Source organism: Fulmarus glacialis, unplaced genomic scaffold (assembly GCF_000690835.1).
Source record: "Fulmarus glacialis isolate BGI_N327 unplaced genomic scaffold, ASM69083v1 scaffold22607, whole genome shotgun sequence".
NCBI lineage: Eukaryota > Metazoa > Chordata > Aves > Procellariiformes > Procellariidae > Fulmarus > Fulmarus glacialis.
Window position 1 is genome coordinate 262 of NW_009224125.1, and position 25733 is coordinate 25994.

Below are 25733 nucleotides of genomic sequence, written 5' to 3' on the forward strand. Positions count from 1 at the left end.
AATGCAGAAGCTGTAGGTAGCTCTTGAAAGTGAGATGAAGTTGTATTTGTAAATGTTTCCATTTATAAAGGCCATCCTGGTCACCAGTGCCTTCAAAAGCATATGTCATCAGAGGCACAACTGAACTCCGTCCAGGATCACTTAGTCGGTGTGTGTGTGTATCTGTCTTTTTTTTCATCCCCTTTTTAGCCAATTTAGTGCAAGGCTTGAACTCCACAGACTCAGCTGTCAAGGAAGAAAACATTGCTGAAACAGAGAAAAGGCTCTGTGATCAAGAAACTAGCAAGGAGGAAGAAAGCAAGACTACGGTGAACAGAACAGTCATCAGCACACGAGCTTCTGTAAGGGGGTTTTTGCCTTTGAAGTTAAAGCTGTATGCGGTTTAGGTCTTTTAAATAACACTAATTCACATTCTTTGCCTAGGAGAAAAAATTTTGAGCAATGCTTACAAGTATGTTCTGAATGTGACTTTATTTTTTTCACTGGTTATCTTATTGGGAGGTACTTGATGTCATGTTGTCTTTGTTTTAAGACTGGTAATAACACAGAATACTTCTGTTGGATTTATCCAAGTTGGATGCAAACACTGAGGTGCCATAACTTGTAGCTTTTACCGGTGCTTCAGGAACTTGAGCAAAAATGGTTGGAGACACAAGAACCCCTTCATTAATTTCATTAGGCTTTGATTCCTGTAGTAGGATTTGGATTTCACTGACTTGCCTCATTAAAGATACAAATGGAAGCTTTCTGGTAATGTCAAAAATTATTAAGTCCTTACCATCTTTGTTTAAGTGTCAATTTTATATTCCCAGTATGCATCAATCTGGATATTTTAGACGCCCTGTAGCTTTGAACAACTTAACCAAGTGTTCCTTTGCTGCTGTGGGTTTTACTAAAATGTCTGTATGTGTACATGCATGTGCTGTGTTTCTCTTTTTTTAGGACATGGCAATTGCAGAGGCAGTGAACGCAGGTAGGACAGTGCTCCCTCTAGTATTTAGCATCTCTGCAATCTGTTTTAGCAGAGATGGAGTAAGGATTGCTGTTACTTCATGCAAGACCTAATTCCATTCCTGCCAAAGTCAAAGCTAACTTTTCTAGTGACTTTAATCAAAATTCCATCAGATCTAGGAACACACTCAAGGATCTTATCAGTATGGCTGTACTTGTTCATAGGTAGGAAGCTTGTTGGTGTAGTTTGTTATCGTATTCTGGCCTCTCATCTAAAAAGTTAGTATTCTGAATTTAAAAGGAAACAAGTTTATCACTAGAGATAAGATACTTTGAGACAAGTAAGCAAATCCTGAGTGGTAGCATGGTCTTTATGTGTAATAGCTTGTCATTCATGTTCCAGTTTAATTGTTGAAATGTCCCCTCAATATTTTCTTTGTAGAGAAATGACTCAAAAATACCTTAGAAATTATTTTTCCTCATCTGTAGATTGATTTTAATGAAGGGTTTTTGTTGTTGTTGTTGTTTTGTGTTGTTTTGTTTTGGTTTTTTAACTGAAATACCACCAACTCTCCTGGCTCAAAGATGGCTTTCTGGCAATTTTGGAAAAGGATGCAAAAGAACGAGCTAAACGAAGGAAGAGAAATGAACACTTAGCAAATGGTAATTGCTAAAGGCTTTTCTAGCTAATGCCTTCAAAAACTACTTAGCAGGAACTCAGCTGATTTAAGAGACTATTGAGCTACTCTGCCATTCTTAAGCACACGGAGACAGTGCTTTGGTTGTCTGAGACCAACGATCTCGTCCGCGGCATGGATTAGCTGGATATAATAGGGTTATACACTTAGAATCATAGAATAGTTTGGGTTGGAAGGGCCATCTAGCCCAAACACCCTGCCATGGGCAGGGACATCTTCAACTAGATCAGGTTGCTCAGAGCCCCGTCCAACCTGACCTTGAATGTTGCCAGGGATGGGGCATCTACCACCTCTCTGGGCAACCTGTGCCAGGGTTTCACCACCCTCATTGTAAAAATTTTTTTCCTTATATCTAGTCTGAATCTACCCTCTTTTAGTTTAAAACCATTCCCCCTTGTCCTGTCGCAACAGGCCCTGCTAAAAAGTTTGTCCCCATCTTTCTTATAAGGCCCCTTTAAGTACTGAAAGGCTGCAATAAGGTGTCCCCGAAGCCTTCTCTTCTCCAGGCCGAATAACCCCAACTCCCTCAGCCTTTCTTCATAGGAGAGGCGTTCCATCCCCCTGATCTCCCTGATTTTCATGGCCCTCCTCTGGACCCGCTCCAACAGGTCCATGTCTTTCTTGTGCTGAGGGCTCCAGAGCTGGACGCAGTACTCCAGGTTACACTTCACAGAGTTGTTGCAACCTGTTCTTCTCCATACTGTCCTCTTTAGGATAAGGTCTTGGGATGGAGGGAGGGAGTTTCAATATTTCAGACCTGGGCTGGGCAAAGACAAAGGCTCAGCTTTCCCACTGAAAGAGGAATGGGGATCATGTGCACTGAATGTCCCTTGCAAATAATGGCTAATGAAGACAGCTGCAGTGGAGCTGAACTGGAATTTTGATGATTATTCCAACAGAAGAATATGGCCTCTCTTTCTTCAGTCATCATTTGGGGAAATAAAAAACAAATGTTATTTTGAACGCATGTCTTGCAGCGTTCAAATGTTTGAACGTTGTTTTGCAGCTCTGAAAGAGAAGGGAAACGATGCCTTCAGGAAAGGAGACTATGTCATAGCCATTCAGAAATACACTGAAGGTCTGGAAAAACTGAAAGATAAGCAAGAACTTTACACAAACAGAGCACAGGTCAGCATGTGGAAATGAACTGTGTGTAAAGTGTTACTTTACCAGGATAGAATCCAAAAAGGATTGTTTTATTATCTAAGTGAATTTCATAAAAGGTAATATATGTTGCATTACAGAGAGGCTTAAAAAAGAGAGAAAACAATTCTTACTGGCCGTCGTCCACTACCAGGAATTAATGAGTTCTGCCTTGCTGCCATGTTATCAACAGTAAATTTTTACTGTGGCTAGAAGTTAACAGCAAGACAGTGCAGGCTGAAGGTTTTAATCTTTTTACAAACTTAATGAAAGAGTTGCACAAAGATGATCATTAGAGGTGTAAATTCTTCCCTCTTGATCGATGTGTCTGAATCCCTCGGAAGCTTTAGTTCTCCTGTGGCTAGTCCTTCCTTCGTGTCTCCTCCCTCTTGGATGTGGCACAGGTGAACCCCTGCTCCTCCAGAATAAATGGGGGAAAAATCATTCTAGTTCATGGTTTTATTTAAATGCACTGATTTTTTTTTTTTAATTTATTTTTTTAGGGATCACTTTTATAACTGTAGAATGTTAACATTTGCTTTGCGTTCTCTACTTGCCTTGTATAATCCATATGTGTGTATTGAATTTTGTTTTATTAAATTTAAGAAACAGCTGGTAATTATCCTGCAAAATCAATGGCTAGGCAAATCAACAGTCTATTTTTTTTTTTTTTTAATTAGCTAATACTTGTACAATAGTTAGTGGAAGTTGTTTGAAGTATTCTAATTCTTCTGCCTGGACTCTCTCTGGTTTTATTTCAGGCCTACCTGAAGATGCATGACTATGAAAAAGCCATTGGTGACTGTGAATGGGCATTAAAGGTAACTTTAATGTCTTTTATGTCTTTTATGATCAGGTCAAGTGCTCCTGGAAGGCAGGTTTATGTGTAACTGATGATATGGAGACAACTTGCTAATGGAAATGAAAGAATGTGGTGGTGGCGCACAGATTCCTGCATTCTGAGTTAACTTCAACAGTATAAAGCAGTTAATATTTCAGTGCTGCCTGTGTGCAGAAGCTTTTCTAGCTCTTAAGAGCTTTTAATTAAAAAGTTTGTTGTAAGTGATAATAAGCTATTAACTGCACACATTGGCACACAGTATCTTGCGCATCCTTCTAAAAAGGGAAAAGGGACTCTTTAAGTTCACAAAGATCAGATCTGGTGGGAAGGGTAAAGATTATATAAAATGCCAAAGAGCCGAATCCAAATTCAGTTGTGTTACATCAGTGATGCCCATGACTACAACACAATTAACAGATTATTAATAATGTTGACAACATCATTTCAAGAAATCAATATTTTTGACACATACTTGAACTGGAAAAGAACTGTTAGTGTTGAGCTAGATGTTTTCTCAATTTTTTTTGTGCACAGCTAATGAAAATTAGTACTTATTTCATTCCTGGCAGAACTAATCGAAAGACACGTGGAAATTCTGTTATTATAGAAGTTCTGCAATTATAGACTTGTTGATGCAGGCCTTAACATTACCTAATTGCACGAGAGTCTGCTTGTATTGCCTGAAGTGCAGTTTTCTGGGAAGGGTATTGGCACCAGCTGCTTTCTACCTTTAACCAGACCAAAGCCTATGCTCCTTGCATAGGGAAGGAAAGTTGGTACCTAGTGGTAATAATTCAGCATATAAACTTTAGATGCCTGTAGTAGGTGGTATGAATACCCTCTTCTGTGCTTACAGTTATTTTGGGCAGCTATAACTATTAATCAGAAGGCTGGAAAAAATATTAAAAGGTTAAAATTTCTAAACACATAATTAATAATTCCTTTTTTAACACAGTGCAATGAAAGATGTATTAAAGCCTATTTTCTAATGGGGAAAGCTCACCTGGCACTTAAGCACTACAGTGAGGTAAGTTGACTAAAACTTGTGGCCACGGGACCATATTTTGTTCTGCTTTTGACGTGATGTTGTGGGTGAGAGGAAGAAATTTCTGATCTTAAGAATCGGACAAATGAAAGTGTGTTGAGTCTTTAGACTTGAGAGAAATTTTCTGTGCTTTGCAAAGACTAATAATTGTAAAATCAAGTCGTCTTTCCACATCTTAGTAAAGTAGCCCGTGTCCTTTACTTCGGTACACACAAAACGCAGGAGGGCACTTATGTGTAGCTGTGTGAATTTGTACTCTAATCAACCTCAAAAGAATGATGGAATTTTCTGTCCAGTATACATGGTTTATCTGGTGGGAATTTGCCACCACTTGGCTGTGAGACACCAAGACAGCAAGCTTTACTCCGGTGCTGTGAGGCTTGAGTCTAGACTGGGTGAGTGTTTGGGGAGTCTGGAAGGATTGTGTATATGCTCAGAGAATCCCATGTTTGGCACTTCTGTTGAAGTGCTTCAAGACTGATATTAGCAATGGGTGCTCAGGGAAGTGGTAGTGCTGGAAGTGCCATATTTCAGCTCAGGTAAGGATCAGAATGAAGGAGTGTCCTTGTAAGGTACTGCAGACTCTTGTGATTGCAGTCTACTAGCAGTGACTACATTTCCCCCAAAGAGACAATTGAGTAAAATGTATTTCTTTTTTTTTATTCTAAATTGCTCTGTGCAGCGGGTGTTATTAAACTGTTGCTGCATATAACTAAGAAATGATTGCACGTCACCTGTGGATGAGAAAAATCTCTACATATTTCAAGTTAAGTGAACTGTTAAGATGCAAGATGCTAGTGAGAGCAATTTTTTTTTTTTCCAACGTCCGAGTGAAATGAATGTCAAACAAAAGATTTAATTCTGTACTTCATATGTGAAAACCTAATGGAAGTATAATGTTAAAATAATGGAACATCCTATTAACAAATACGTAAGCTTGGAATAAACTGCCAGATATTTTAGTACAACCCTGACCCTTCATCTTCAAAAATAATAAAGAGCCTGAAGAGGAAAGCAGGCAAGCTCAAAAGTATTTCTGATTCTGTCAGAAACGACTTCACTAGAAATAAATGTAGAGCATGGGCAATACAAGTCAAGAAAAAATGCACCTTGAAGGGTTCTTGGCAGCTTGATCTGGGAAGAAGGTTCTTCCCTGTTGCAAGCTTGGTGATCAGTTTAATTCCGAGCATATGCTTAAGATACACAAAATGCACAAATAGAAGATAAAGATACAAGATGCACATGTCTGATCCCTGCTGATAGTTACGGTTCCTGCAGTTTTAATGCTATGCCTCATAGTCTGTTTTCTCACTGGAACATTGTTTTTTTGTTCCTACTAGTACGTTCCTAGGTTTGCACTTGAAATTACCCTTTTAATTTGAAATAGCAGGCAGATGTAGGGACTGAAAAGAATTTCAACTTACGCTTTTAATTATGAAAGTTTTGACTTGTGTGTCTCCATAAATTTTATTTTTCACACTTATTAAGTACTGTGGCCCAGGAACTTTTAAGCTTTAACAGGATGACTGTGACTAGGATATAATTTTTATCATCTTCCCATTTTTATCTTAAATTGAGAGCCCATTTTTTTTCTCTGTTAAGTCCAGGCAGTGTTATGAGAAGATCTTACAAATTGATCCCCAAAAGGAAAGCCTATTTAAAGGTAAGAAATAGAAATTTTTACACTGTCGTCTCTTGTTTCCTGATCATGATGGGACTTAATTGAAACCGCTGTTCTGCTCTTCAGAACTTTTGATGGAGTCTCTTCATGCAGCTTTTGTTTCTCATTATTTCTTCTTTAAGCTGTTTCACTCATCAGAGCCATGGGTCATTCTGTACATCTGTATGTAGAAGGAAGTGCTTTCTCTGTATGGAGTCACCTTCATTTATTTACTTGAAACTTGATCATATCAAAACATTTAACTGCCATGCTTTGTTTTCTTTTGATTTCTGAGATTGTATGAATGAGGTAAACTTGGAGGAAAAAAGAATGAAAGATGAAGAGAGAGCAATGAAGAAAGTTCAGTCTGGAAAGCTTACTGCTCTGTCCATAAAAGAACTGCTGCAGAAACTTGATAGGCCTGACCAGAATATCCTCTACTATACAGGAGGGATCAGACTTTTGACAGGAGCCGTGAAAGATTGTAAGTATTTGATGCAAAGCTTGTTGATCATGGGAGCTGTAATCCAAGTAGATGAATACAAGTGGAGTAGTTTTTAAAGGAACAGAAAAACTATTCCTATATCTAAAACATAAAATCAGCAATGTTTGATATTTCAAAATTTATGGCCAGTAGATATTTACATTTATTTTTTAGAACTAGACTGATGTTGTAGCTGAGCTCTTAAGACTTCTTACGGATTTGGGTCTCTTCAGCGCTGTTTCATTTGTTTAGAAATATTTGTAATTCTCTGGTAAAGCATATTGATTTGCAAAGCCAGTCTCATGTTTCAGTCTTTGTAAAAAGCCTTTAACTTGAAGTCAATTGTTCTTTACAGCACAAGGCATGAATTAGAGCGGTCTTCAGCTTCAAAGATGCTTCTCCTTCAAGTAGCACTCTTGGAGTTTTTCCCCTCTTTTAATGTTGTTCTTTTCCCAAAGCTGTTGATCCAGTGACCTTTTCTTTTAACACTGTATTATAGGAGTCTGCTTTCACAATGATACATCAGCCAGACGGATCATAGAGCTGATTTGTTTATCTCTGAATCTTTCAGGCACTGAGCAAACCTTATTTAGAACAAACAATGGATTCAGTATCCTCAAAGACAACGAGATTGTAACACGGTAAGAGCTCTCCAAAGGAAAACAGTAGGGTGTTACAGCATGAGAAAATGAAAATACTGTTTTCAAGAAACACAATCACCTCCTGAAATGCAGATGAAATGATCAAAAGATAACATAATAACAGATTTTAATGTCTGAATGGATTGACTTATATCTCACTCTTATACAAACAGTGCTTTCTTAGATGCAGTGAACAGAATTAATGAATTTCTGCTTCTGTCTCCTATTTCGGTACAGTTACCCTATCTCTCATGGTGAGAGGTTTGTAAAAAAAACTTAATATAAAAGAACATCTGAAAGTACTTAGTTGCTTTAGGTATACCTGGCTAGACTTCCCGGTGCTATTAATTGCCATCAGTAAATATTTGGCCATATAGCTCTGTAATGTAACCTGTGAAACTCTCTAATCCTGTAATCAAGGAAGAGGATCATCTCGGGGGGGGACTTGTATCTTCTGCTGCTGTATTTTCTTGGCTGCCGTTATATTGTGTTTCAGTAATCAAGAAACAAATCTGACTAATATTTATCTGTATTGCTTTATAAACTTTGTCTTTAAAGGGATCCCTTTTCTGAATGTATATTTGAGTCAGGTTCAGATAGATAATGGAAACAAGTAAGACAGGCAAAAGATGCGATTTGAAAATTTTGCACAACTAAGTTGGTTCAGAACAGCATGATCTGGTTGAACAGGGCAGGAGAGCTATTCTTTAAGGTCGTCAATGGGACTGCAGCACAGAGACTTCTTTCAGGTTCATCAGTATTTTGGGTATTGGCTGTAAACAGACTTAAGAGATGAAGCCCTTCCAAATTTGCACAAAGTTTTTATGCCCTGGCTATTCATAACTACCTCAGTGCAGAACTGAATTTATCACCTGTATTGTGCCATGTAATGCTCGTACAGGGTCTGTGTGTGTTGAGGGTAGAGTAGAGCTAGTAGATAATAAATCTGGTCTCAGGGGAAGTCCTCTGGAAAACAAGTGTGATAGTCCTAAAAATGTTCAACCATTGAGCTGGGTTAGAGCTTATGAGCTTAAGTGTTCATGTGGCAGATCCTCATCTCTGTGGGACTTTGCTGATTTCCCTAGCCAAAAAGCTAATTGTTTGATCTGTCCTTTGCTCTTTTTACGAGCTAACATTTCTAATTTAGGGGCTTCTGTGCAGAGAGAAAAAACACTGCTGAAGTGGATCTGTCTGTTTCTCTTCTATTCCTTTGGCAAGCTGTCTGCGCTGGGAATGGTAAAACTATGTAATCAACATTAATCATTGTTAATGTACTGTTAATATGGCACTTACTGTGTCTAAAACTGTTGTTTGGCATGAACATCACTTTCCCAGAGTACTTGGGTCTAGACCTTATTGTAAACAAAGTTTTACAGGTCAAATGCAAGTGTTGGAGGTATACTGCTAGCAGCAACCACAATTTTGGCAGCTCTGTGCATCATGAGATGAAATTTCCAGCCTATTTCTGTGAGCGTTTTAAATCTGCTAAGGTGGTGGAAAGTAAATCTGAAGGGGTGGAAAGTAAATTCCCCATGATTATTGCTGCTTTTAAGATAATATGACTTGTATAATTTTGTCTTCTTTAAGCAGTTATACCAGCAAAAAGCAGAGTTTTATAGAAGTGCCATTAGAGAAGGCTGAATTCCTTTGGTATTCACAATCAGTAGTCATTGGGCAGGTAGCCCTTGCCCCTGTTTCTAGGGACTATACACATAGATGAGAAATAGTCTAGGGTGGTGGTGGGTGGTAAAGTGGTGCAGAGTGCCACACAAGGAAAATACAGAATGCTTGGTGTCAGCGTCTGTGTTGACTTGTATATCACGGGATCCAGCTGATGCCCAAGACAATATTCATGCTGTAAGGTAAGGGGGAAACCCGTTTTATATTCTGCCTATAGGTAGTTAGCAGTAAATACAGAGTAATGTGCAGGTTTGTGTAGCTTACATGTTTGTGCCTGGCAGGGCAGTGTGCTATTGTGCCTGAACAGCCTGGACCCTAGCAATTTGCAGGCAGCTGATGAAGTGAGGAGCGCTTTGTGCTCACGATTTTGGTCTCTCTTTGTTTGAAGAAGTGCTTGGTGCCTGAGAAGCTAGTGTGTTGCTAGTGAGAGTAGAAATTCAAACACCAGTGTATGTGTCGAAGTAATGGACCTGAGAGAAGACTAGTTGTTCTGCCTTACCATTGCTCTGCAGGAGTGTTATGCAAGATGAACACATCAGAGTGAATGAGCACATTAGTGGATGAAATAAAGACATTAAACCTGTTAAATCAGCACCTAGGAAAAAAAATTATAAGAGTAATGGGGATGCCATTGTGTGTGACATTGCTCTTAGATCTTCTCTTTTTTCAGAAGAAAATCAGCGTCTTCTATTGACTAACCCTGATGTGAATGCACAGCTGCCAAAACTGCTTTCTTCTGGGGTATCTGAGATCCAAAAGGAGACATTGGCACTAATTTCTCTTTACTCAGAGAATGAGAATGGGAGGAGACTGCTGGTCAGGCACCAGGACCTAACCAAGTAATAAATACTACTATACCTCAGAAAAAATTTCCTTTATGCCTGGGTTCACAGATGTTCAGAACTCATTCCACTAGCATCAAGGTGACAGGCTTTCTGAAAGGAACATAATGACATTGAGACTTCTATCCTTGAGGAACAGGCCTAGCTAAGCAAAAGTAAAAGTTAGGTGTGTGGGGAAAACTATAGTAAACTTTGTATCTGAAGATGTCTGTGAAACTAAGTAAAAAGGGCTTATTCCTGAGGATGCTCATGTAATTTTGAGGCATAGTTACCTTTTTTAAAACCAGTAAGTGTGTGTTTGTCTAGCACTCAATCAGGAGCTTACACTGTTGTCTCTTATTAGCTCATGGTTTCAAGCTGCGACTCTCTCCTCATTTGGGAATTGGTATTTGTGATTATTCAGTGTTGCCATGACTCACAGAGTGGAGAAAGAAACAATAGTCTATTACCTTTACCCTATTGTCCTGCTATTTCCTTCTAGAGTTAAGCAAAGGAGAAATTTTAATTTACTGGTTTGCACTACATGGTTCAAAGCAATGGATGAACAGAAAAGATACTCCCAACAGTTGTACACACTTCACTGTATTATATACAACATGAATCCAGAGACATTTTTCCTTGGAGGAAAGGGTAAAGAAATGAGCCACATCTGAGAGGATGCTTAAAAAAGGCAGATAATGTTACTGTGGCTTGAAATATCAGGAGCCTGAAAAATCTTCTGCCAACTTCTGAAAGAGGTCCTGGGCCTGATTGCTTGAAAAGCGTTAGGATGTTCAGAAAGTAAAGTTGCAGATATTGAGCTTCTCGGCAGTTGGGCTCATCATCAAAAAGAGACAAGACTATAGGTTCTCTTACTGTGCTACAAAGTTATAGAAGAGTGGCAGAGAATTTCAGCTCAGTAGAGGAGCATTTGGAAACCCCAGCACATATCTGCAGATGTACTTATTGTTCGGCAGAGCTTATGGGTTCACAGTCTGAAGTCCTGTGAATTGCATGCGGTTCAAGTCTCACAGCCACAAGCACACACTATTCCAAAAGCTCAAAAGGTGAATGGTATGATGCTCTTTTATTCAGGCAGGAGGTTAATTTTTCTTTGCTACTATAAAGCTTTTTAGTTAAACCCCTCCAAAGACTGTTGGGTTTGCTCAGCATGTCCTTTTAAGCCATGCAAGCATCAACACTGACATTCCCTGCAGGCCTTTACAATCTGTTGAAGCTATTCAGTACTGGCTGTGCTGATGGTGTTTTCGGTCCTATCTGTTGCATTCTACTTGTCTGTCCCTAAGATGTTTGTCAGCAGCAAAGCAGCTTAGCTTCAAATGTCTGTGAGGCTTACATGCTGATGAAATGTTCTAATGCTGACAGAAATTGGTACATGTGTTAAAATCACTGTAGTTGTGCAAAGAGGGACAATATTGCGAGAGAATCTGTTGTTCTATTCTATCTATCTATTGCCAAAATATTGTTCTAATGGCAGTTAGGTGACTGAGTATGTTTGGAGGGCCTAGTATATCCAGCTTGGTCAAAACCCTACTGAACACAAAGGAGTTTAAGATCATAAATTGTGTTGGTGCACTTAAAACACAATTTTGATCTTTAACAATTAAACCAAAACTGACTTTTTTTTTTTTTATAATAACAGGTGGCTGCAGATTTTGATGACGTTTGTCAACAGTGCCGATGCCAGGGCTAGCAGTGCCATGAACATACTATCTGATTTAACTGAAGAGGAAAGGTAACTTACGTTTCTTCATTCTTTTTTATAAAGTTGTACTTTGAAATGTACTAAATGAGCTAGTGATAGAGGCTGTTGGCCTGCTTTGCTGTGAGGGTGCATTGCTGACTGATGTTTACATGTCTTCATGTTGCTGTTGTGTTGTGATTTTTGTCTAAAGCTTAAAGTGTCCAAATATGGCTCTTTTTATCCCTCAACAGGTTCAAAACCCAGTGTCATGTCATGCTTTCCACAGGTGTTTTACCTTTATTCACCCAGTTGCTGGTATGAAAGATCTCAGTTTCTATATATCTGGTTTACTTTTATGTAACATGTCTTATGACAGCTCTTTCCAGTTTTACAGCCAATTGTTCCTAGACAGAACCCCTCTGTGGTAGAACTACAGTAGTTACCGTGTCTCTAGTTCTGTAGGTGTAAGAAATCCAGTTTTGTCATACACTTTCCTCAGGAAAATGTTCTCAGTCTCCAGTACTTAGTGCTTGGTTTCTACACATTACTAGTTTTATATTCAGTGAAAACTCTGGACTTGGTTGCAGATTCCCACTGGTAATCTGTCAGGCCAGGATTTCACCTTCAGCTTTGTGTTACGCTCTTCTTAATGTGACTTTAATCCACTGTCACCAACTGGTTATATCTTGGATAGTGACTTTTTCTGTTTCTTTCTAAGAGATCAGGGTGAAGAGATGACATTAGGTCACAAGGTAAAGATGTTTAGTGGTTCAGATCCCTTTTCTGGTTATGGTTTCTTTAAACTACAAACTTACAATACTGTTGGTACAGAAACCTGTCCTCAGGAAGAGGGAAGATGATAGGGAAGATTGGTTCTGTTGCAGAACGGCAGATATAGCTGGAAAGTAAAATACTTCCACTTCTCCATACAAGCACCAAGTCAAAGCAATAATTACGGCATTTTTACATTGCTTGTTGCTCTCTCCTTTTGAACATATCTTACTGGAATTACAACTGCAGCAGGGGCTGTTCTGTTCTGTGACCTAAGTAAGTGATAATAGGAAATATTCACAGTCTGAGGTTAGGGACCACAGAATCCAGTCGCTTTTTCCCAAGACTCTTAAAACATCATCAGGAGATTCATTGTGAAAATGAGGGTGATTTGCAAACTTTGGACAGTTGGGATTTAACATAGGTGAGAGAGATTCTGGAATCCCATTTTCCATTGCCAGAGGAATAGGAACACGTATTTGTTGTTTCCTTGTCATTTGTTCTTAATTTGTTATTCCACTCTTCTGTTTCTAGACCTCTGCCAAGCTGGTGAACCAGGCAGCCCTTGCCCGTTGCATTGGCATCATGGGGAATCTGTGTGCAGATGTAGTCATTCGAATGCAGATGGCCGAGTGCAAAGAGTGCTGGCAAGCGTGTTTAAAGCTTGTGGTAAAGAAACTTGACGGCTCCCTATAATAGTGTTTTCAGCCCTGTCTCCTGTGGAAATGGCACTTGTGTCATCATGTTTTGTCTGCCTCCCCTAATAGCTCTGAACCCTTGACTGAAATCTTTCAAATCTGGTAGTTGGATAAAGGTCTCAAAGCGGTCCATTGTTCACATAAGTTGTGGATCGATAGATGGGTGGAGGAGAGTGAGTGGTCCCTTATTTTAAGTGGCCCCTTTCAGGGTAAGGATGTGGTATGAACTCAGTCCTCAGAAGCTAAAGAATTCAGAGGGTGGGAAAGGATCTTGTTAACTGCCTAAACATCAGAAGTTTGGAGTGTGCAGTGTTAGATACCAAAGTGAAACAAACACAAGAATGAATCTGTATCAAAAAGGCATCATTAGCTCTGGTGCTCACAGGACTTTTCCTTCTGAGTTCATGGTGCATGAGGGGAACACTGCATCAGTGAGCATAAGTAAGCATCATAAGTAAGTGCATAAGTAAGCGCATAAGTGAGCATCAGTGGTGCATCAGTAAGCACGCAGAAGACTGAGGAAGTGCATATTCTGAATCTCTGAATTGATTGCACTCTTCTCTCCTTTGTACACAGGATGAATGCTTTGATGTCAGCACACCCAAATACCAGGAGTGTTTGTTTGCAGTGCTGGGCCTAATGATGAACCTACTGCTTGAATCAAATGTGGTCATCCAGGTATACAAGATCTGTTAATGTTCTTTGGTAGCGGTGTTCTTACAATCACTTCCTCAGAGATTCAGAATTGCTTGAGCAGTTAGAGCATCCTCCTCCCTTGTCACTGTAAATAGGCCTGATGCAAGTCACTGAATTCATACCAGAACATTCAAATAGAATAGGTGAGGGAATGACTGTGGAATATTATGACCTTGCAGTCTGTACAGAGGAAAAGAGCTTGACTGCGTTAGGTGGATTTAGAGCCCTCTTTCACATCAAGCATGTGTCACAAATGAGTGGTTTTAAGGCTGCATAAAGAATCACTGGCAAAGGTATTGGCAAAGGGTGATTTTAATAGAAATTTATAGAAATGTGACTTAACAGAATTTGATGGCAAGGTTCACTCTATTACTTATTACATGGATTAAGTATACATAGGGGAAAATCGTATCAGAATTGTGTTGGAATGATTTGTACAGAGATTGAGGATAAAAGGGTAAAGGGGACCCTCCTGTTGAGTCACGAGGTTCAGAAAGGATCCGACTGGACCCAATCTTAGTCTCAGATTTGGACAACAGTTTGTGTCTAATACAAAAGGGGATAGGAAGGCCCTCCTGTCGGGTCACGAGGTTCAGAGTAGACCCCCTTGCTTTCTAAACTCCTTCTCAGAGAGGAGCCTAGGTGCGGCTGGATCTACCCTTAGTCTCAGACCTGGGCAACGGTTTATGACTAAAGGGTTAAGGGTGTTTAGCAGCAACTTAGAGTCCAATAATATTTAAGCATTAATCAGTTTGGCAGCTATAGAAAGAATTAGTCAAGTTACTACAAATACTAAAACAACTTAACTACAGATTATACTTGTTAGTAACGTACAGATAAGCGCGCAAAAAGATCTAGATCAATCAATACGTATATATATGCATATGAATATGGTACCAAAGCTAAATGAAAGGCCTAGAGTTAGCTAATTTATAAAGGTATACCTGTTAAAAATTCCCCTCGAGTTCCGTGAAATACTCACGTTAAATGCTTTGGCATTTCTCAACGGGCGAAGGGTTGAGACCCGAGGAGTGTTTCAGCCCAAATCTCGGTGTTCCTCCGAGTATCGCAAATTCGAGTTTGCGGACTCTGAGAGGCGTCCCACTCAGAGGGAGATTCTGGATGCAGCCCACTGCAGCCCAGGAGAGCTCAAAGGGTCTCACCTGGTACCGCTGTTTATAAGTTTGCAAGATGATTGGCTTTAGTCATCAGTAAATTTCCATTTTGGCTACTATCCGAGGTGGTCCAGGGTAGTAATGATGGTATTGTTTCACGGTAACAATGGTATCGTTCCACTTGAGCTATGATCCAGGTAGGGAATGCTTCAGAGCTGTCAGAGATGACGAATTACCTCTTGTTTCTGTTCCCTATTTTGATCATGTAGCTAGTGTCCCTGGTACGATCAGTGTTGTTCCCCATCTTAGCCATGCAAGAGCGCTTGGTACGGCCAAGGGACCCTTAACCGCCCAACTCATACACAATGGCTAAAAGCTTAACAGAAGGTTCTGAGATTGTATCATAGCCCAGAGGAAAAGAGGGGGGGGAGGAATGCACCACCACAGCATGCTGAAGCACTTAAAGGCTGCCAACCTTGGATTTTGCTGGTGTTCAGTTAATTTTTAATTTTTATTCGTGTTTAAGGTTATCATTAAGGGTAGTTGACAATTTAGGTAAGCTAAAAAGTGAAAAAATTTACAAATTTTCTCCACCACCATCTCCCCCATATACACACAGTTATGAGAAAAGTACAGTGGAAAGCACATATAGTACCTTTCCATAGTGGTATAAATGTTTTGTTTGGCATCAGTCTGCAATTATGGGATATTCTTAGATGCTTGGCACATTCCTAAATTATTTAAAACTAAGGATTCCGTCAAGAGGAAGAATTTCTTAAGTTACATTGGGGTGCTGAAGTGTTAGTAACTTAGTGCCATGTGTGTCCTGATCTCCATTGGATTCTTAGTTGTAGAGTACTTTTTCTATTAACCCATTTCTGCTCTAACACTTCCCAGCCATCACTGGACCTGAGTTTTTCATATTGTTGTTTCAGTACTTTGCCGTGGACATAAGTGGCAGGTGCATGTCTCTCCTCAGGGATAAGGATGGAAGGATTGTGACAGTAAGTGGGATATCTATGGACTAACGAGAGACTATATTAGCTGACCTGACCTGAACACTTCAGTGCAAACTGCTGCCTTGTGCAAGTCTGTACATTAGGCTTTGAAGCCTAAAGCTTCCATAATTATTGGTAGTAAAGAAATAATATGCCACTTATTTTATTCAGTTTTTTATATTGTTTGATGCAAGAGGTTCTCAATGTTCTCTTGAAATCTACTTAATAGAAGCTCTTACAAATCATTTCATCCTTAGGATGGTTTTCAATGTAAAACTCTTAAAAAAGAATCAATCTAGAAGCAAAGGAGCAAGAACAATTTGGGTGTTTCTTTTTTCAATTCTTGTATGTGAATCATACCTAGGAGCTGGTACTCCTATTAATGGTGTGTAACTCCCACAGATAGCAGTTATTCAAGGCAAATAGGTAGGAGCAGATGTGGACTCAGAGTCCATTTGCCTCTCATGAACTCACATGAATTGTTCTGATCTGTTTTACTTGACTCAATACCAGCAGTGCTGGGCTGGTTCCTACTAGGAATTTGTATCAATAAATAAACATGCAGGGAGTTGTCCTGATTTCAGTTTGGTCTCATCTCTCTCTACACTGAGTCTTCAGAAGCTGTGCTGAGTTCAGTTTCCAGTAAGCAATAAAGATACGTCCTAAAGATGTTCATCATTATATTTCTGTAAATTTCTCCTTTTATCACTTTAATTACTTTAGTTTTATCCTGCAAAACCAAAGTAATTTGAAAATTCCTTAAAGTTGTCTGGACAAATAAACATTTTTTTTTTCTTCTCTCACACTGTTTTCTAATTAAGAGAGCCATTGGACTGCTAAGTCGCATCCTGCCAGCATCCTCCTCAGCAGTGGAAGAAGTAGTGAAAGGAGGGGTGGTGAAGAAAATGGTCACATTCTTGAAAGTAAATTAATTTAACAAAATTAACTTTATTTCTTCTTGTATTGTCCCTTAAGAAAACCGTAGTTGCCCCTGTGTTTAGCCTCCTTTCCCTAGGAGAAAGACCTGTGCAGTCACTCTGGCTGCATGTGTCTGCATCTGTGTTGTCCATTGTACAGTGCTCTCAAGTTTAATTTTAAGGTAGGTAGCCAGTTTGGAGACTAGACTGCCTTCTGTAGTTTGGTCTGTGGCCCAGATTTTTCAATTGTTTCCATGTGAGCCAGATGCATGTGCACAGCTCTGCTTGCAGAGACCTGCAAATTCAAGAATCCACTACTGCAGGCCCAATTGGAGAATTAGAGCTTAAAATTGGTGTGAATCTAATTCAGACCACTGAAAAGCAATGGAGTCCTTTCCACTGATTATCAGTGAGTGCTAAATCAAGCTTGGGAGCAGTTTTTCCCTAAATAATGCATACGTTAATCTGTAGACATTGTTTTGCTGCATATCTGTGTATCTAGCAGAATGTGTATCCACCCAGCCTGATGTGGATTCTACAGATTTGCTGTGATGCAGATAAAATTAGTCAAGAAAAAGGTTGTGGCATTCAGCTTGGCTTTTGTAACTAGCAAGCATCAGAGGAGTTAATAGTTTGAAAGGAACTGGGCTCCAGAGATTCAGGGAATTTTGTATGTTCGTTGCTGGCAGGAAAGAGATGGTTCTTGTGTCATTTTCTGCCTGTGTTCATCTTGAGATATACACTCTACAAAGGTCTTAATTTGGTATTTGGGCTTAGGCATAAGGAATACCTAACTGTCTCATGGTACCTAAGCTATTCTGTAACCTTGAGTAAGTTGGGGTATGAACTGTATGCTTGTTAATGTATGCTTTATTCTAATCAAATCTAGGCTGGAGGACAGATCACATCCAATTATGGTATAAAGACCCTTTCCATCTGCACCAGAAGTAATAGACAAGCTCAAGAAGATCTAGTGAAATCAGATAAAAGTAAGTGACAACTTCACTAATTAGAGACAATGCAGAGATGTAACCTCAGTATCATCTGATTACTTTCTTCCCCTGTAGAACAGAACTGAACACTGGGTTTTACTCTTGCAAGACTTTAGCCATGTTTTCCGAGTAATGTGCTGTTTTACCTCCTGAAATAGTGCTTAATGAGCCTTAGTTCTGTGTGTGGATGGAAATAGGCACATCAGATAACGAGCCTGAGTTAGAGAAACTGTGCTTTAGTAAAATGGCTTGATACGCTTTTTCAGAGCCAGAAATATGTATATTTTCAAAAAAATGCTTGTAAACTCTAACTGAATTGCGTTGTATTTCCCAAAGTTAGTGGCTAAAATAAGAAACTTCATTTAGACATCTGATTTCCAGAGGTTGAGGCTGTTTATAGTTTCCTTCAATTTACATGTGGATATCTGGCCTGGTATTAAAAGGAAATGGATATGGAGACAGAGTGACGATATCAGACCAGGTGTCTTAGGGTATTTTTGAGTGTATTTCCTCTAGTCATGCTTTAAAATCCAGGTTCAATTAATGCTAATGTAACTAAAACAGAGAATACATAAGTTTTATCTAAATGGTTGAACCTGTCAAGAAACTGTCAGCTCATGTAGTTCAGCTTGAGCCCTAAGGATTTCCACTCATTAAAAGCCTCTCAGAGCATCATCTTCCTTTTGTACACCTCATATTAGCTTCTGTCATCTGTAGATGAAGCTTTCATTTCCTCAAATTAGCAATAACACTTCACTCTCATTCTTTCCACCAAAACTCTGGGTATTAATCTTGTGAGAAGTCACTATTTCTTATTTTTGTAATCTCTCTTTGCCAACCCAGACATTGCCCTGTTGCTAGAAGCCTGTTGGAATCAAGCTATAGTCCCATGACATTAAATTGCTGGGCCACTTAGATCAGCTTCTGCTCCAGCCGCTGTTGCTATCTGGAGCAGCACTGCCTTTTCAGAAGATATTATTGGAGCAGAAAAGGTGGGATGTGATCTGGAAGAACAGACGGGACCATGAAAGAAAACCAAAGCAGACTTATGTAACCCCCAAGGAAACTTCATGCATGTGAAAGCCATGGCTTATTTTATTTAGAAAGCGGTCTATCTAAATGTTTCTAGATTCTGTGGCCTGAGATGTTGCTGCTGCTTACAGATGCCAGCAAGAGCTATAAAACTCTGTGTCAAGAGTATAGACAAAATACTCTGCCGCTCTACATTAGTATAGGTTACAGAAGTAGCTGAGCTGAGCTGCTTTATGTTAGCTAAAGATATATAGAAAGCTTTTTTATATTCCTTTTTTCAGCTATTCTTTCCACAACAGCATTTCTGTCTTAACACATTTAGCTTGGCACTATAAGTGCTCTACTCTGTGCTTCCCCTGCTAGTATGGTGGGGTGAGAGGCCAGTGCAAGATCCTGCAAGCGGCAAAGTTGGCATGTCCAGTTTCAGAGAAATATTAAACAAATGCTGAAACACAAGCTCCATGCTAGAGAACCTCTTAGAGCGTAGATTCAGTTTTGTGAGAAAGACATCTAGGTAGGTGAAGCTGAGACAGCATCCTGGATCCTTGCTATGAAATTCCCTTGGTCCTCCAGGTTTTCTAGAAAAATGCCCGACATGGAACAGTGCTCACTCTCTAGGCATTTAGGTAAAGACAGGAGAAAATATCAGTGCTACTTGAACAAATCTGTGTGCATTCTGTACAATTAATCTCTCTTTCTCCCAGGATTCAGTGTGCTGCTGAAGCTCTTGGACTCAGAGAATGAAATGATTGTGGGAAATGCTGCTTTCTGCCTTGGCCAGTGCCTTGTAGTTCCTGGAGCAGCAACATCCTTACTGAATTCCAATGTTGTGATGATTTTGTTGAAACATGCTGGTGGTGATGCCACAAGAACTTTAGTGCAGAAGAATGCAGCCATTGCTCTGGGGAAGCTTTGTGTCGCTGAACCAAGGTATTGTAAAAAAAGGCTATCATTCCCCTGCACCATCTGGTTGTTATTAGGTGATAATTCATGAAAAACTGGCCAGTGTGAGTCAATTCTATTTGTAGAGCAAGCAGGTACAGGGCAAATGATTAGTTCATATAAATACTCCATGAAAGCTATCACCCTTCCTCCAACTAGAATTCCCAATTATGGTACTGTCCCACAGTTCTGCTTTAGGGTTCCTGTGTTGTTAGTTGTCTGTCTTAATATGTTTCAAGGAGCTCATTTTGCATTGCTTTCTGATGTTACCTGTGCTGGAAGAATGGAAGGAGGAGGAGTGATAAGTTTGTAGAGGTCAGAGCAATAATGAGAGCAAAACAAAAGTATAAATGTCAGCAAAGAATGTCTGCTGCTGTCTGCCAAGAGTATGCAAAAGTATTCCCTTTTTGTAGGGAACAGTAATCTAGAAACTCTGTTTCTCATGCTACTTTAGGAGGAATTTATGGAATGTAGCATTAAACATCCTTGACAGTTTGGGCATGGGGTATAGCAGAGCAGTGGAAGCTTAACACTTTTATTGTTAGTTATCTTATATTCCCCCAGCAACCTTTCTGTTGTCTTTTCAGGCATATTCTTCAACTGCGGAAACTCAATGGACTAGCCATCCTGAACTCCTCTATGAAATATGTGCATAGCATCTGAAGTCTTCAAGATAGCTTCGAAATGTGCTGTTAATATCACTTGCTGTTGAGTATTTTCTTCTTTTCTTTAATAAAACTAACTCAAAGCACATCAACTTTTCAATCCTTTTTCAAACTATTTGCTGGTCCTCCATAGAAGCCAGTGAAACAATATCAACATAAGTATCAGGAGAAAGAAGTTAATTTATTTTCTAAGCTAACAACTAAAATAACAGCTTGCATTAAGCTTGTCTTTGCTTTAATAAATGATGTTGCCCTTTCTTACTGGCGAGTTTCTTGACGGTTAATCATTGACCAATGGCTCATCTAGTCTACTTTCCAGTTTGGGTCCAGTACCCAGTGTATTAGAAGAAGATAGAAATAAATTGTGAGTTGTGACTTTGAAGAATCCTTTTTTTCCTCCCATACACTGTCCTCTGGTGGCTAGATTATGATTCAGTATTGCATGTGTGATATCACCTCACACTTTGCTTAAACCTTAAACCTCATACTTACCTGCTTAAATATGTTGGTCTTAATTTCACTAAGCTCTCAATCTTAGTGATAACTTATGACAATGATGTTTGTTTATGAATTATGGGCTGTTTATTGTAGTAGCGTTACACTTACTATCTTTGTAAATTTAATGATATCCCTTAGTCCTTTACTTTTGTGTGGAGTAAGAACAGTAGTTGACCTTCCTGATCTTAAGTACTTTCTCATGGCCCCTTGTGTTCATCTCTAATCTCCTCTACAGTTATTCATTTTTTTAAACAGTAACACAAATGGCACATCCTTCTAGGTCTGTGTTTTCTGGAGAGGTCAAAAATGAATTACTACTAACGGCAAGTGTAATTTGAACAGAAAGGCAGTAATGCATTGCTCTTACCTCTTATGTGTTCTTCCAAAAAGGCAGTTTAAGATGCTTCTGCAAAGCATATCTATTGAGGACGCTGGTGGTGGTGCTAACACAACAGCAGCTATAGTATTGCTGGCGGAAGCCTGTCAAATTTAACAAATAGTCTCTTCACAAATAAACAGATACACATAGACACAAATCTATACTAAAAGCTTGTAGAACTTAGGCTAGACAAGGACTTTGGCCATAAATACAATACTTCTTTTTTTGCCTCGGTTTTGAACACAGGAAACAAAAGAATATATTACATTTATATGAAGAAGCACAGGCCAGTCATGTTTGACTTTAAAATGCCTCTTCAATTTGCCTCCTTGACACCTGTGGGTGTCTATATCTTGTCCCTTCAGAATAGTGGCTGACAAATTATATATCATCTCCTTTTCAAAATAGCAGCTGAATCATCTTCCCACTTGAGAAGAAGGAAATTATCTTGCACCTGGTTTTTCTCCCCTCACAGTGAAAAGCATACAACTGATAATCTCACTGTCTTTTTTTAAGCTCCTACTATTAAGTTACACCCTGCCTAGACAAATATGTAACAAATACTGTGTCTAGGGTTCAAGTCCAAATAAGCACTACGCTCTAAACCTGACAAACACCAAGCATTGTCTTAAGGAAAAAAAGTTATTGAATCTTGTGTTTACAGAGGCAGGGTGTCAGAGGGGAACAGCAGGTGTAATGTGTCACCAGAAAATTACAGGAGAGTCAAAATCATCTTAAAAGCCAAAAAGCTAAAGATCTTTCTTGGTTTTGACTGACGAGCTGTGTTTTGCTTAATGGCACCTTTTACATACCAGTTGCTATTGTTCCCAGAAGAAAATGGTGATCAGGTAAGAGAATTGCTTCTAACTTCCTTCTGCAAAAGGTGTTTGAGAACTGATTTGTCCTCCTCAAAAAGAATTACTGTTGCAGAATTTTTACGAGTGCACCAGGTTACCAGCAGGAACTATTGCTATTTGGGTATGGTAAGTGGATCTGAGCAATCAAGCAGTTACAGAAGGGGCATTGAGCTTGTACAAGCTATAGTCCCATTTCAGGAACAAAGAACGTGCTAGTAGATTCTAGCTGGGAGTCGACATGGGTTTATGGATCACCTTTGTAGCATCTTTATACTTGTAAAACTGTTGCACCAGATTTTATGGTTCAGGAATATGTCTTGACTGGTATTCAGGTAGTATAACTCATGACAGTCTGTGGGAAGAGACCCATGCCTTCTCAAGGGTAAAGTGGTCTGCAGAGACTATAAGTTTCTAGTAGAATTATTCCTTTAGTTATAATTGTAAAGTTTCATGCTGTCTAGTCTTAACAGTACCAGGTCTGGTATCCATGCTCATGTATCATGCTACTTTCTATCTGTCTGTCAAACAATGTGATATGGGTTGAATTGCAGATCACAAAGTTCAATCACAGTACCTAGGATGCAAAGTAGCACGTATCTGTTCTAATCCGGGTAACACAGTAATACAGACTTGGCCTCACTATCGGCTGTGTGAAGACAAGACCAGGCAATGATTAGACTGTCAACCATTGGAAGAAGCAGAACACAATTTGGAGATGTGGAACTTCTGGAAACGGAGCCTTCTTGAAAGTGTTTAATGTGTTAGCTAACATGATAAATTACTGTGTGCTGGTTTTGGGTAGAGGCACTGCCTAAAATGAGGGTGCTGTGTGTCAGGTGCTGTACAAATGCCAGTCAGGATAACTTACAGAGTAGCAAAAAGATGAAGTGACCTGACCTTGGTTACCACATTCAGGTGGGTGACATGGCTAGGACTGGAAATTATATCTGTCAGCACCTAATCTGTGGTATTATCTACTAGACTACACTTTCAGTTTGCTGAAGGATGGATAATGGTTTATTGTTATTTTCTTCAAGAGCAATCACCTCATCCTCGGTGTCTTTTGCAGTGCTTTTCTGAGCTGTCATTATGCTACTTATCTGACTTTTGCTCATTTTTTTACATATGATTTCCACTGCACTCGTAACAGTCATGGCTATGTAATAATTTTCTCTCTTATCTTCTTAACCTGCATTGCTCTAAATTTCCTGTCTCTGAGAGTTTCATTCGATATTTGTGTGTGCAGGTGCCTGGCACTAAAAAGATGCCTGATGTAATTTGCTTACTATCTTCAGGTGAATCTTTGCAAGGACGCTAGGGCCTTATGGTTAAAGGTAAAAGAGGTGCAAGTGTGACTTTGCGTAAGAAGCCTCTGGTCTCTTCTTTGGTTATTATGAAAGTTTAAATTGTGTCCTTGTTAAGCGTTTGTCATGCTGGTTCTTTCACTATAGTTCTCATTCCTGTCTCACCAAAATGTTGGTTCAGGCTGCTCTGAGCCAGATGGGGTTAGTTTCTGTACTGCAATCTGCTTCTCTTCAGCGTGTGTTGGCTTTTCTCTGCGTCTCTTGAATTAAGAACACACTTTGCCAATGCTTGTAAGCCTAGGGAAGAAAGGATCCAGCAGGCTTGATAGAATGATAGAAGCAGCACCACCAGCAGCCTTCCTCTGTGGCCTAACCCTACCTGGAGGGTGACGGGGAGAGAATGTCCATCTTATTTGGGCTCACAGAACCAAACGCCTACATAAATGGATACCTTTAGTGAAGTGTTTCCATCTGGGATCCAGACTGATCCCTGTGTATATTTGTCTCAGCACAAACTGGCAAAACCTTCTGACCCTTATTGGGTAGAATTAGAATTACAGAATAATTCAGTTGGAAGGGACTTCCAACTATCATCTAGTGCGACTGGCTGGCCACTTCAGGGCTGACCAAAAGTTAAAGCATGTTATTAAGGGCATTGTCCAAATGCCTTTTAAACACTGACAGGCATGGGACTTCAATCACCTCTCTAGGAAGCCTGTTCCAGTGTTTGACCAATCTCTCAGTAAAGAAATGCTTCCTAACGTCAGGTCTGAACCTCCCGATGCAGCTTTGAGCCATTCCCGCATGTCCTATCACTGGATCCCAGGGAGAAGAGATCAGCACCTCCCTCTCCACGTGCCCTTCTCGGGAAGCTGTAGAGAGCAGAGGTCGCCCCTCAGCCTCCTTTTCTCCAAACTAGACAAGCCCAAAGTCCTCAGCCGCTCCTCACAGGACATTCCTTCCAGCCCTTTCACCAGCTTTGTTGCCCTTCTCTGGATGCATTCAAGCACCTTAACATCCTTTTAAAATGGTGGGGCCCAGAACTGCACACAAGAACTGTACTCAAGGTAGCATTTTAACTCTTTTTTTCAGAGATAAAGAGCTGCCTTGCATAGGCAACCTCTCATGTTTACAGTCACGTTTTCCATCTTTGCCACACACGTGAACACACTCTCTTCTTTTGTTAAAAATCAATTGATTCCAATGCGTGCAGGCTTTTTTTTTTTTTTTTTTTTTTTTGGAACAGATTATTGGTTGCTGTCTGGCCTAAGCTCTTATAAAATAACCCAATACTCTGCCCTTCCAGAACAAACACAGCAAATGCCCATTGCTAAGAGGCAGCAGTGACTCCTTAGCAAGCTGCTTCCTGTTTGAATATATTGTTATTGGGGTGACTCAAGAGCTGCTTCACAAGATGCAGGAAAAATTCCCCATTTTTATTCTGATTGCAGCTGGACTGTTGGATTTATCTGGTGAGTGATGCATTTTGTTCTAATCTCAATTGCTGTCTTTCTGCCTTCTTTTCCTCTCTTACCAGTGAGCAGAAAAACTATGCTAAATATTGTGCCATCAGTCTCAGGTGTGTGACAACAATGAGATGAAGGAGCAAACTCTCTCTGTTTGTGCAGCTGTGCTGTAAGGCTCAAGATTTGGTTTAAATGGTTTCTGTTGTGGGAGTATTAGTGGCCCCAAATCAGGACACAGCTGTGCTACTACTACACAGCCAAGCTAAGAGACAGTCCATTCCCCAAAGAATATATTGTCTCCTTCAGGTGGGGGAAAGCAAAGGAAAAATAGAGTCACTTCTCACAGAGTAGGTCCATAGCAGAACTGAGGATCAAACTCGTGTCTGCTGAAGCCTTGTTCAGAATATACTTTTCCAGGCACCACTGTTCATCACATTAAGCATGGGCTCCCCTCTTCACCATGCAGTAACACATTGTTCTGCATTTTCTTGGGGAACAGCTGTCCTGTCAAATATTTCTGGCAGCATGAAATCAATTATGATTTTGTAATGCTGTCATGCTGCAAACAAGTTCCTAGGGCTGCTGTCACTCATTGCAGTCCGTCTTTGCTTTCTACCTCTTATTGTGTGCCTGTGAGCATACCCTGCAAGTGTACACAAAATTAACTTGGCTAATGAAAGCAGTCTTGTTTCTTCAGGCAAACTGTTCTCTTCAGTAAAGATAAACTTGGGGGG

The 25733-nt window shown here is 39.8% G+C and overlaps 1 protein-coding gene across 1 annotated transcript; it reads left to right on the forward strand.

The window, feature by feature from the left end:
* Positions 1–189: 189 nt before the first annotated feature.
* Positions 190–20493, forward strand: TTC12 (tetratricopeptide repeat domain 12; the record flags this gene model as incomplete). Its single annotated transcript, XM_009582059.1, has 20 exons — positions 190–335; positions 943–973; positions 1537–1614; positions 2656–2777; positions 3554–3613; positions 4589–4660; positions 6281–6341; positions 6634–6822; positions 7394–7463; positions 8611–8699; positions 9814–9982; positions 11628–11720; positions 11921–11984; positions 12975–13109; positions 13715–13816; positions 15885–15953; positions 16769–16870; positions 17754–17853; positions 19593–19818; positions 20418–20493. Coding segments are annotated over 20 exons (2054 nt in total), but the record flags the coding sequence as incomplete, so codon positions are not given.
* Positions 20494–25733: the final 5240 nt, after the last annotated feature.